Below are 13,460 nucleotides of genomic sequence, written 5' to 3' on the forward strand. Positions count from 1 at the left end.
CCCTCCCTCACACACACACTCCCCCCCCCTCCCTCACACACACTCCCCCCTCCCTCACACACACAAACTGCCCCCCCCCACACACACACTCCCCCCCTCTCCCTCCTCCCCCCCTCTCCCTCACACTCCCCCCCTCTCCCTCACACTCCCCCCCTCTCCCTCACACTCCCCCCCCTTGCCCTCACACTCCCCCCCTCTCCCTCACCTCCCCCTCTCCCTCACACTCCCCCCCTCTCCCTCACACTCCCCCCCTTGCCCTCACACTCCTCCCCCTTGCCCTCACACTCCCCCCACTTGCCCTCACACTCCCCCCCTCTCCCTCACACTCCCCCCCTCTCCCTCACACTCCCCCCCCTCTCCCTCACACCCCCCTCTCCCTCACACCCCTCTCCCTCACACCCCCTCCCCTCTCCCTCACACTCCCCTCCCCTCTCCCTCCCCCCTCTCCCTCCCCCTCCCTCCCTCCCCCCCTCTCCCTCCCCCCCTCACACTCCCCCCCTCCCTCACACTCCCCCCTCTCCCTCACACTCCCCCCTCTCCCTCACACTCCCCCCCTCTCCCTCACACTCCCCCCCTCCATCACACTCCCCCCCCTCCCTCACACTCCCCTCCCCCCTCTCCCTCACACTCCCCTCCCCTCTCCCTCACCCTCCCTACCTCCCACTCCCCCCCTCCCTCACACTCCCCCCTCTCCCTCACACTCCCCCCTCTCCCTCACACTCCCCCCCTCCTCTACCTCACACTCCCCCCCTCTCCCTCACACTCCCCCCTCTCCCTCACACTCCCCCCCTCTCCCTCACACTCCCCCCTCCTCTCCCTCACACTCCCCCCCTCCTCTCCCTCACACTCCCCCCCCTCTCCCTCACACTCCCCCTCCTCTCCCTCACACTCCCCCTCCTCTCCCTCACACTCCCCCCTCCTCTCCCTCACACTACCCCCCTCCTCTCCCCCTCCTCTCCCTCACACTCCCCCCTCCTCTCCCTCACACTCCCCCCCCTCCTCTCCCTCACACTCCCCCCCCTCCTCTCCCTCACACTCCCCCCCCTCCTCTCCCTCACACTCCCCCCCCCTCCTCTCCCTCACACTCCCCCCCCCCCCTCAGGCCCGACCGGACTCACCTCGGTAGCAGAACGAAGTCAGTCCGACAACGGGAGGCCGCGGTTCCTGCTGGTGAACAAGGCGGGCCTTTGGGCCCGGTTGGCAGACTCCCGTGTCCGATTGACATCGGGGACAGCCGTTTAAAAAAAGCTGTTTTTTGCCGGTCCCGCACTCACGGGAAGAGAGAGAGGGGGAGGTAGAGAGAGAGAGAGAGGGAAGAGGAGAGAGAGAAGGAGAGGGAGAGAGGGAAGAGGAGAAGGAGAGAGAGAGGGAAGAGGAGAGAGAGAGAGAGAGAAATGTTTTGATTTTAAAAAACGCCGGTTTTTCCGGTCCCACACTCACGGGAAGAGAGAGAGGGGGAAGTAGAGAGAGAGAGAGAGAGGGAGAGAGGGAAGGAGGAGAAGGAGAGAGAGAGAGAGAGGGAAGAGAGAGAGAGAGAGAGAATTTTTTGAGCTTCAGGCCTGCCTGCAGCGGGCCTGGAGAGCAGCCCCGAGTCCCCCCTGCGCGAGGGTGAGGAGGAGGGGGGGCAGCGGGCCTGGAGAGCAGCCCCGAGTCCCTCCTGCGCGAGGGTGAGGAGGAGGGGGGGGGGGACGGCGGCGGTTAGGGGATCACTTAATTTCCTACTGTTGCTAAACACAATTTAAAACTCAAATAAATTGTTATTTAATTCCCTAACACATAATTCAAATATTTACCTTAGTTCCCTAACACACAGAAAGTGTGGGGAAAAAATCGTGAAAAATCAAGATGGCGGCCACTCACCTCGGTTCAGAACGATAAGGCCCGCCCACACACGCCGTCAGGTCACCGAAGCGTAGGATTGGTCAATCGTCAAGTCACTCAACACTCAACTGTAGGATGGCACGCACCAGGAACCCGCCGTACGATTGGTCGACCTCGATGTCACACAGTCGCTAATGAGATGCTAATGAGCGGAATGTTGAACGTTTTTTGGATACCGCGGGCGCGATTTTTGTCCGGCCGAAACGTAAATATGCCTATGACCGGTCCGTAATCGTAAGCTTTCTTTTGACGTGACGCGCGCGTCGGTACGCTCTATAACTTTCAAACGTATAGAGAACGGACAGACAGACAGACAGACGAGCCGCTTTATATATATAGATGATTAGAGGTAGTAAATGGGAGGAGAGAATAAGTGCACTGCCCCTGCACTTCTGGATGTAGGTATGAATCCAGAGAGATTAGATGAAATTATCCTCTCTCTGTTGGTTCCTACATAAAATTAACTTGGGGAGGCTCAAATCAGTTCCTAGAATGTAGGACAAGCAGCATAAATAATAATTAACAGACAAACTCTCTGAGGTTGGTGTGGGGAAATTCCCATTGGTGCAGTACTGAATGTTTTATTGGTGTTGGGGCTAAGGTATATCATAGTGGGCCGGATATTCCGATGCCTACAGGTGTGTACGGGCTGTGTACACACCCGTAGGGACATCGGAAATGCCAGTTTCAGGCATGCGCTGAAAACCGGCATTTCCGATCTGTCAACAATCCTCTTGACAGATCGGATGCCTGCCCTGGAGAAGGGCCTCTGTGGGCGGATAGTTCCGCTTTCTGGAGAACCTCCGCCCGCAGAAAACCCTTAGTAATCTGACGCCTGGTAAAAGCAGGCATAAGGCCTGCTTTTACCAGCATAAGATTTGAAAACAGTAAAAAAAAAAATCACTCATTTATCATTTAAAAATACTTTTAAAAAATGTTTATTTTTAGCCCCGTAAAAAACTAATTTTTTTTCCCAAAAATTACATTTTTGTTTAAAATATTTAATTTATTGTAATTTCAACTAATTTTAAAAATGTGATTTTTTTACATTTTATTTAATGTTTTACAGTGTTTTGGGCTGATCTCCATTCATATATTTGACAGGTCTATCTGTCAAGTGTATGAAGGCAGATTCCCTTCTTTGATTGGCTCCCCATGGCCCACGGGATCCCACGGGTGCTTGTGAACAGCATGTGCCTCTGGGATACATGGGCCCTGCGCATTTCGAGTTTGGAGAGGCCCAGGAGCAGAAGGTCCTGACCTCGGGAGCCCTCAGATAAGTCTATAGATTTTTTCCGCACACAGGAAGCCACCGATCGGAAAATACAGCCCAGTATTTACAGCACAGAAACAGGCCATTTGATCCAACTGCTCCATGCCGGTATTTATGCTCCGCACGAGCCTCCTCCCACCCCTCTTCATCTCACCCTATCAACATATCCTTCTATTTCTTTCTCCCTCATGTACTTATCTAGCTTCCTATTAAATGCATCAATGGAGTTGGATGTCAGTGTCAGCTGTGGCTCAGTTGGTAGCACACTTGCCTCTGAGTCAGAAGGTCATGGGTTCATAGTCCCACTCCAGAGACTTGAGCACATAAAGCTAGGCTGACAATCCAGTGCAGTGCTGATGGAGTGCTGCACTGTCGGAGGTGCCGTCTTTCGGATGAGACGTTAAACCAAGGGCCCGTCTGCTCTCTCAGGTGGACATAAAAGATCCCATGGCACTATTTCGAAGAAGAGCAGGGGAGTTATCCCCGATGTCCTGGCCAATATTTATCCCTGAACCAACATAACAAAAACAGATTATCTGGTCATTATCACATTGCTGTTTGTGGGAGCTTGCTGTGTGCAAATTGGCTGCCGCGTTTCCCACATTACAACAGTTACTCCAGTTCAAAAAGTACATTGGCTGTAAAGCGCTTTTGAGATGTTTGGTAGTCATGAAAGGCGCTATAGAAATGCAAGTCTTTCTTTTCATTGGCATGCATTTGTTCAACTCCCACATGCATGCCAAAGACACCCAGCTCTTCCCCTTCACCACTCTCTCAATCCTTCCACTGTCTCTCTACCGTCAGACTGCTCATCTGTCATCCAGTCTCAGACGCCGCAACTTTCTCCAGGTCAACATGGTGACGACCGAAGTCATAGCCTTCAGCAACCGGCCACAAACTCCTCTCATTCACCACCGACTCAATCCCTCTCCTCGATCACTGATTCACACTTAGCAAGACTGCTCACAAACTTGCCGTGTTGTTCAACCCTGAGCTGAGTTTCAGAGTCCTAATCTTCTCCATCACCAAGACTGCCTACTTCCACCTCTGTAACATGGCCCGCCTCCACCCCAACCCTGGCCAAACCCTCATCCATATCTTCATATTAAATACTGCTGTCCATATCCTGTCCCGCTCGCCCATCACCCTGTCCTTGCTGACCTTAATAACCTCCTCCTTACCTTTAATTCCCATCATGGAATCTCCCACTCTTGCTCTGCCATCTCCTCCAGCCACATAAGCTTCCCCCAAGCCCTCCATTCCTCTGACACTGACTCAACCACCTCCCTCTCCTTCATCCCACTATTGCCGGCCATAATGAATGACACATTGCTCTGTGTAGTGAAATCTGTTCTTTATAAACAGCTTTACAACTTTACTAGAACAGAGGAGATTAAGGAGTAGTTTGATAGAAGTGTTTAAAATTATAAAGGGATGGGACAGAGTAGATGGAAACTGACTGTTTCCAGTAGTTGAATGGTCTAGTAAAAGGGGACATAGATATAATAAGTGTTAGAGATTTAGGACAGAGAGCAGGAGAAACATGGAGGTTTGTACGGCTATGGAATACATTACTGGAATTAGTGATTGAAGCAGAAACCATGTCAACAAGGAAGAATAGTTTTGATAGGTGGTTGAAGGAAAGGGAAATAAAGGGATATGGGAATAGAGCAGGCACATGAGATTAGGACGACGGCTCATGTGGAGGATAAACATTAACGCCAAGTGTTGGGTCAAGTGGCCTGTTTCTGTGTTGTAATTCCTTTGTTTCAAGCCTGCCAACATTTTCTGTTCTCCTACCCCGCTGGTATTCGGTTCGAAAATTCTACCACCCTCTGGCTAAAAAAATGTTGCATATATTTCCTATTTTCTTTTGACACCCTTTGCTTAAAATCATCCCCTAGTCCTCAAATCCTGTGACTTTACCTGAATCCAAATTCTACAAAGCTTGTTACAATCTTGATGATATCTTTCAAGTTCCCCCTCATTCTCCTCTTCTCTGGGGAGTAATGTTCCAGTATAGACAATCTTTCCTCAGAACTCAGCCCACTAAGTTCAGGAACTAGCATTGTTTAGACTGGCTGCAATAATTCTATAATATTTCCTGTAGTAGAGAACAAAACTGAACACAGCACTTCCAGATGTGGCATCATCAAGATCAACATCGCCTCTGGCTTACAAGTCACACCCTTGGGCATACATTCCGATATTTGATTTGATTTTTTCACCACCTGTGAATGCTGAATCTATGATTTTAATAACACATTCACCAAAATCCCCAGATCTCTTTCCTACTCATTTAATAAGTAAACTATGTTCTGTCTTTTTCTACCTTTTTAAATATTCGTTCATGGGATGTGGGCGTTGCTGGCAAGGCCAGCATTTATTGCCCATCCCTAATTTCATGACTTTACACTTATCCATGCTGACCTTCCTCTCCTACTTCACTGCCTATGGCCCATGGATCATACATAAATGGTTTAACGATATGAATATACATTCTGCATTTACGAAAGTTAACCTAGATACTCCACGGGAGTAATTTAACAGCAACATGCTCTGGATGTCTAACCTTTCGTCACTCTGCAGGCTCTAGTTTCTTAAGAGGGCTGCTATTCTGGGGTTGGAGTTGGGGCGCATTGTTGGGATGGAGGAGAGGACTGAAGTGTCAGCACCAAAGTATTATTAGTTTTAATGATGGTGTGGAGATGCCGGAGTTGGACTGGGGTGGACAAATGTAAGAAGTCACACAACACCAGGTTATAGTCCAACCGCTTTATTTGAAATCACAAGCTTTCGGAGCGCTGCTCCTTCTTCAGGTGAAGTGGAGAAATGCATAAAGACACAGCTTATATAGTCAGAGAATCATGTCAGATGTTTACAGGTAACCTTTCCAACTGCCGTTTATCACACCTCGGCAGAGAGATAATCACAGCAGTCAAAGGTGTGAATGGTGTCCAAACAGGTCAGTCAGGGAAACATTACATCAAAGAACAATGAGGTGGGGTCACAAGGGGTCAAATATTGCAGATGCTGGGGTCTGTATGGAAAAACAAAAAAAGACAAAAAACATTTTTTTTTTTTTTTTTTTGGCTGGAAATCACAGCAGGTCCGGCCGCATCTGTGTAGAGAGAACAAGCCAATGTCGACTCGAGTCTGGATGACCCTGCATCAGGTGGGGTTACATGTAGCGTGACATGAACCCAAGATCTCGGTTGAGGCCGTCCTCATGGGTGCGGAACTTGGCTATCAGTTTCAGAAACTGATAGCCAAGTTCCGCACCCATGAGGACGGCCTCAACCGAGATCTTGGGTTCATGTCACGCTACATGTAACCCCACCTGATGCAGGGTCATCCAGACTCGAGTCGACATTGGCTTGTTCTCTCTACACAGATGCGGCCGGACCTGCTGTGATTTCCAGCCAAAAAAAAAAAAAAAATGTTTTTTGTCTGTTTTTTTGTTTTTCCATACAGACCCCAGCATCTGCAATATTTGACCCCTTGTGACCCCACCTCATTGTTCTTTGATGTAATGTTTCCCTGACTGACCTGTTTGGACACCATTCACACCTTTGACTGCTGTGATTATCTCTCTGCCAAGGTGTGATAAATGGCAGTTGGAAAGGTTACCTGTAAACATCTGACATGATTCTCTGACTATATAAGCTGTGTCTTTATGCATTTCTCCACTTCACCTGAAGAAGGAGCAGGGCTCCGAAAGCTTGTGATTTCAAATAAAGTTGTTGGACTATAACCTGGTGTTGTGTGACTTCTTACATTAGTTTTAATGAAACAGCCAACCATTGCAATGCTGCAGAAATGGAATATCCCGGAATACGCAAAGTACAGTGCTGCTGTACATTTCCTACATTTCGTTGTACTGCACTTGTGCACTAACAATGACAATAAAAGTTGATTTGATTTGATTTGATTTTATGTACATAGTTCCCAAGCAAATATCGCGTTGACCGCTGCCTTTGTAAATCAGAATTATATTGGTGTTTTGAAAAAAATCCTGATTTTGTGTCACATTCCCTTGCAGTCTTTTAAGTCCTAATTTAAACATTAAGAACGTGTTCCAGCGCACTGGAGCCAAATCCACTTCGCTGTAACAGGGGCAGATTTGTTACCTTTGAAAACTTCGATTTTACGGGTGTGTGTGTGTGTGTGTGTGTTTGTGTGGTGGAGGGGGGGTGGTATTTAAACTCATCCAGGCGGACGTCTACACAATTACATTTTAAGAATTGATCAGGAATGATATAAAGGAGGAACAGGGAGGCTGGGGTTTAAATTCGGGGAGGTTAATTTCTGCTTGCATCTCTTGCAGTGTGAATCTTGAATAGCCTTATCAGCTTTGCACTCCCACTCAGTGCGGCTGGAATTCTGACATACCTGACCCTTGTCTGCTGGGGAGTTGCTGCTTGGCCCGCGGCGCCTGGTTGAGGGATTTTGCTGGGTGCACGAGCGGCGCTGGCGCTACCGCCGCCGCCCGTGCTGAGCTGGGCTTCGCCGAGAACGCGTCGTTCTGCAAGGCACTTTTCATCTGCTCCTCAAACCTGGCTATTTTCATGTATTGACCCTTAACCTCATCCTGAATGCTCTCCATTTCCTTTTGCAGCTTGTTCTTGCCCACAGCCAGGGAATTGATTTCAATCCTCTGACCTTTCACCTCTGTGGTCAGGTTGGCCACGGCGGCGCTCTGCACTTTCTTGTCTTTTGACATTTGCTTGCTGCGCTCATTTAGGATTTGCTCCAAGGTCGACATTTTCAGGTCAATTTTCTTGGTTGTCTTATGCAATTTTTTCATCCATGATTTTAAGCTCCTGATGTCATTTTCCGTAGCCGCATGGAATCCGTGCATTGTGGCAGTGATATTATTGTATTGTTCGGTTAGTAACTGCAGGCGAATGTCGACATTTGAAGAAATATTGAAGTTCTCCGAAATTATTTGTAATCGTGTCAAGCTAAGTTCTTGAAAGCGACGAAACTGTGGTAATAAAATTGGAGACGATACACATTAAAACAATGTTTCATCAAGCACTATACTAAACAATAAATGAAGATTATAGGGAAAACAAAACCTCTGTTGAACTAATTGATCTCAATGTAGCTGAAATCCAGTAACCGCGGCTCTAAGAAAGTAAATCCGTTTTTAAAAATTCATTCCTGGGATGTGGACGTCACTGCCAAGGCCAGCATTTATTGCCCATCCCTAGTTGCCCTTGAGAAGGTGGTGGCGAGCCGCCTGCTTGAACCGCTGCAGTCCGTGTGGTGAGGGTACTCCCACAGTGCTGTGAGGGAGGGAGTGCCAAGATTTTGACTCACTTACTGCAGCGGCCGCGGGAGAATGGCTCCGATCTGCAAAACAGGCTCAGGATATCGACCGGAGGGAAATCTGAGTGAATGCATTTACCATTGTCGCTGTGCACAGCGATCTGAGCAGTTCTCTCCCCCCCCCCCCCCCAAGAACAACTCTATCCAAAAATAGTTCCATTGCTCCAAAGTCTGCAGCCAGGTGCAGTGCTCGGACCCACCTGCTCCTCCAGCCGTCGAAACCGTTCGAAAAACGGCTTCCTCTGCTTCACACTTTGAACCTCTTGCGAGCAGGTAACGTGCAGGTTGCAGCAAACCCACATTATGAAAATCCAATTAAACTTCTTGCTGAAGCCCATTCTTAACAGTCGGACAGCGAGCTCCCTGTATTCCTTTCAGTAAATGCTGGTGACAACCTCTGAAAATGAACCGTGCTGGCGCGGGAGCTTGCTTTATATTTGGCGGCTGTATCGTTTACATGATTGATGGTTTCATCTTCCCCCGGCTTCTGTTACAGGGGAAACGGAAATAAAGGCAGTCGTTTAAAAAAGATGAGGTTTGCAGACCTGGTTCACTGTATTTTCCAAATGCACTGAACACTTTCCAACTGTTTTCGTTGTAATTGGGCAAGGAGCAGCGGGATCCAATGTCCTTAAAAGTAATGCACTGCGGACCGCTCAATGCTGTGCCTGAACAGTTTTCCAGGTGTACCAAGCAACGCCTGCACATAGTAGAGTAAAAACTGAAACTGCTGGGAATACACGGATACGTCAGCCTCTGTAAAGAGAAAGGCAGGTTCTGATGTTTTGGGTGTTTACTCTTCGCCATTCCGATCAAGGATTTCCAGCATTTGCAGTTCTTCCTTTCTCCATTCTGCAGCTCTTCCTTTCTCCATTCTGCAGCTCATTCGCGATTTCCTTGAATCACAAATTGCATTGAATGGTTTAGGATAAGTAACCTGGATCAATTCATATAACAGAAGTTACTAACGGAGGGATTGGGAGATACGGTAATCGCTGAAGCAACATTTTCACATTAGCTACAGAACACACACTAATAGAAGCTCATAGCACAGGTAGCCGTCAAATGGTGGAAAACAACGACACAGTTCAAGGCTTGCTTGTTCAATTGAAGTTTCCTGCAGTGTTAACTCCTCAATTGACCCCCTTCAAATTGGGTTTAGTTGCGTGTTGCAGATGTAGCCAAGCCTAGAAAAACAATGATTTTTTAATGAACTGCTTTACTAGACATTCATTTTGGTGTAAACTATACTTGTGAAAATAATAGTACAATTGTCATCTTTACTTATTTAAATACTCAGGCTTTCTCTACATTCCTCTACAGTCTTCTGTTATTACACTTCCATTGCTCCACATTGTAGCCAAGAATAATAATTATTGGATTTACCAGTGTCCTAACGGAAAAAGTGGATAGAACTTCAAACTACTAACACAAGGGAGCGATCTGGTGAAAATAACATAAACCTGAAGATAACAGAAACAGGAGATGAGACTAAAGGTCAGACAAAGGTAAAGAATAAGGGTAGCATAAACGGTCAGGATACAGATACAGACATCAGTGTAAAATGACTGTTAAGGGGAACTATTAATAAAATCAAATTAAATTGCCTGAACAGCAATGTACACAGCATCTGAATAAAAACGGGATATAGAGGCAATAATTTGTAGCAAGCAGCCAGATGTAATAGGGATAACTGAAACATGGCTTAATAAAGAACAGGACTGGCAGTTAAATATTGCGGGACATAGCGTATTTAGAAAAGATAGGGAAAGAAAAAGGGGGTGGGGTAGCTGTACTAATTAGAGATAACAATGGCAGTAGAAAAAAGGGACATAACTAACATTAAGATAGAAACAGAATCCATATGGATTGAGACAAATGATAAGAAGAGATCGATCATGTTAACAGGAGTGCTCTAAAGATCACCAAATAGCGGAAGGGAAGTGGAGGAAGAAATATATAGGCACATCTATGAAGTGAGTAAAAGACATAGAATAATAATCATGGGAGATTTCAACTACCGTCAAATAAACTGGCAAGAAGAGGTAGGGAAAAGGGAATAGAGTTTTTAAAAGTGTGTTCAGGACTCCTTTCTTACCCAGTACGTAAGAAGCCCAACAAGAGAGGAATCACTACTGGAGCTTGTTGTGTATGTACCTTTAAGGGAATAACTGGTCTTAGACTGCAGTACCGGCAGTGACCACCCCTGTATAAAAGGCCCTAGCAGGCTTCTGTAGTTTCAGTTTCAAGCTGCCTCTTGTTCAGTAAAGTACCTGTTAAACTGTTCTCCCGAAGCCCGTGTATTATTGAGGCGCGGACTTTACAGTGGCGACGAGTAAGTTCGAACTCACCTGCAGTGTGGCATCATCTCATGGGGATCTCGCCTGAAAGGAAGGTCCTGGAAGGTCGTAGTCTGAGCAACGGGCGTCGACCGAGGGCAACCGCCCAAAGAATCCATCGGTGTTTGGAGAATTGCGGGAGAGACTGTGGTTCCAGCGAATCGTGCTGGTAGCAGGTAGCGCGCTGACCCTTCCGGACTGCGGCAGGCTCAAGCTCGATCGAGCGGCTCTACAAATCGGGCCGCGCAGCGTCGCCGGGAAAAGAAAACAAGAGAGAGAGGGTGGAGCGCACAGGGTGCGGTCGGTGCTCGAGAACAGGACAGCGGAGAGAAACTAAATGAGGGGGGAAGGAAAGCGAGGTGCGGCGAAGCTGCGGGTCGCCGCCATTACCCCGTAGAACGCTAGGAGCAGCGTGTCAGTAAGGGGAAGAAGCAAAAGCGCGGGAGGCGCCATTTTATCCCGTTGGGGAAGAAGCAAAAGCGCGGGAGGCGCCATTTTATTCCATTGGGGAAGAAGCAAAAGCGCGGGAGGCGCCATTTTAAATCGCCCAAGGTGCTGAAAAGTGGCAGTATCACTGCTTTCGATAACGAGGTAGAAGACTGGACCACGTATGTGGAAAGAATTGAAGTGTACTGCAAGGCAAATGAGGTGGCTGATGGAAAAAGGGCGTCGGTATTATTAAATCTGATGGGTGCGAGTACGTATGGCCTATTGCGGAATTTAATTACCCCAGCTAAACCAATGGAGAAAAGTTTTGAGGAGATTGTTCATATCTTACAGGAACACCTAAGCCCTACACCACTGCTGATAGCAGAAAGATTCAAGTTCCATAAAAGAAACCAGCACAAAGATGAGAGCAATGTTGATTATCTTACGGAACTACGCAAGTTATCGAAGCACTGCCAGTTCGGAGCAGGACTGGCAGACACCTTACGGGATAAGTTTGTCTGCGGGCTCCAGAGTGAAGGAACCCAGAAACGACTACTTTCAAAAAAGGACCTGACACTAGAACAGGCTTTCAGCGTGGCAGTATCCTACGAAGCAGCAGCACGGGGAGCTGCGGAAATACAACAGAAACCATGAGAATACAGCGCTAACGAAATGGCGTATGGAGCCGAAAAGTGCTATCGCTGTGGCAGAACAACCCATGAGCAGAAGGACTGCTGGTTTAAAGACAAAATATGCAGGCAATGCGGGAAAATGGGACATATATCAAGAGTCTGCAGGTCGGGAAAGAAGACCAACACGACAAGAATTACTAAGGAACAGTACAGGAAAGTAAAGAAACTGACAGATAGTAGTTCAGAAGATCAGGAGAGTGATAGGGACTCCGGGAGCAGGCGACTAAGTTGTTTAAAGTTACACAACGTGATCGCAAAAGAAGATCACCAAACCATTTGGGTCACCCTCATGATAGCAGGGTCCCCAGTGAAGATGGAATTGGACACAGGATCAGCCCTAACTGTCATGAATCGATGAGACTATGAGCGGCTATTCTCACACATACCCTTAAAGGACACGTCCATTGTATTGAAGACATACACGGGGCAAAAGGTTTACCCCAGAGGAAAAATAAGGGTGCCAGTTGAATATAACGGAAAGGAAACACAGAAACTATACATGTATATAATACGAGATGGAGGACCACCATTATTGGGACGTGAATGGATCCGAAGACTACAATTGGATTGGCATTCCATTCTGGCACTAACTGTGACTGACAAAAAAGATGATGACATCGCACCTGGACGTCTGTCACAAATTCTATCTGACGCGGAAGAGGTGTTCCAACAAGGACTTGGGACTCTAAAAGGAGTAAAGGCAACCATAAAGATTGAGGATAACGCAACCCCAAAATTTTTCAAGGCCAGACCGGTGCCATACGCGATACGCCCAGCTGTGGAAGCTGAACTGGAGAGTCTGGAGCATTCGGGGGTGCTGTCTAAGGTGGACTGGAGCGAGTGGGCCACACCCATCATTCCTGTAATGAAGAAAGCATTGAGCAGCACGCCTGGGGAGCCAAGGAAGGTTCGCATCTGTGGGGACTTCAAGGTGACTGTGAACCCAGTCCTGCACACAGTACAGTATCCGCTTCCGCGGATAGAAGATATTTTTGCCTCACTATCTGGAGGGAAACGTTTTACAAAGATTGACCTGGCTCAAGCGTATCTACAAATGGAGGTGGAAGAAGCATCTAGGAAATACCTCACGATAAACACTCACAAAGGCCTTTACCAGTACAATCGACTGGTATTTGGGGTAGCATCGGCCCCGGCTATGTGGCAGAGGGCAATGGAACAAGTCCTGCAAGGGATCCCGGGGACCCAGTGTTATTTGGACAACATCCTGGTTACGGGCGAAAATGACAATGAACACCTTGCCAACCTGGAACAGGTGCTCACGAGATTGCAGGAATATGGGCTACGAGCCAACCGTCCCAAATGCGAGTTCTTCAGGAGACAAATCTCGTATTGTGGCCACATGATTGATGAGGAAGGGTTGCATAAGTCGCCAGACAAGATTGAGGCTGTAGTCAAGGCTCCAGCACCAGAAAATGTGTCGCAACTGAGGTCGTTCCTCGGGTTGGTGAACTACTACCATAAGTTCTTGCCGAATTTATCTACAATTCTGCA

The 13,460-nt window shown here is 47.8% G+C and overlaps 1 protein-coding gene across 1 annotated transcript in view; it reads right to left on the bottom strand.

Moving 5' to 3' along the window:
• Positions 1-9,317, bottom strand: part of ptx4 (pentraxin 4, long) — a 21,228-nt gene extending 11,911 nt beyond the window's left edge. The window contains exons 1-2 of the mRNA XM_086000852.1: positions 8,689-9,317; positions 7,547-8,141 (exon numbers count right to left, since the gene is read on the bottom strand). Coding sequence (XP_085856978.1) covers positions 7,547-8,141; positions 8,689-8,826 — 733 coding nt within the window. The 5' untranslated portion in view covers positions 8,827-9,317. The remainder of the gene's footprint in view (positions 1-7,546; positions 8,142-8,688) is intronic.
• Positions 9,318-13,460: the final 4,143 nt, after the last annotated feature.

This window comes from Somniosus microcephalus, chromosome 11 (genome assembly GCF_052327205.1).
Source record: "Somniosus microcephalus isolate GS21.2 chromosome 11, FLI_Smic_1.0, whole genome shotgun sequence".
NCBI lineage: Eukaryota > Metazoa > Chordata > Chondrichthyes > Squaliformes > Somniosidae > Somniosus > Somniosus microcephalus.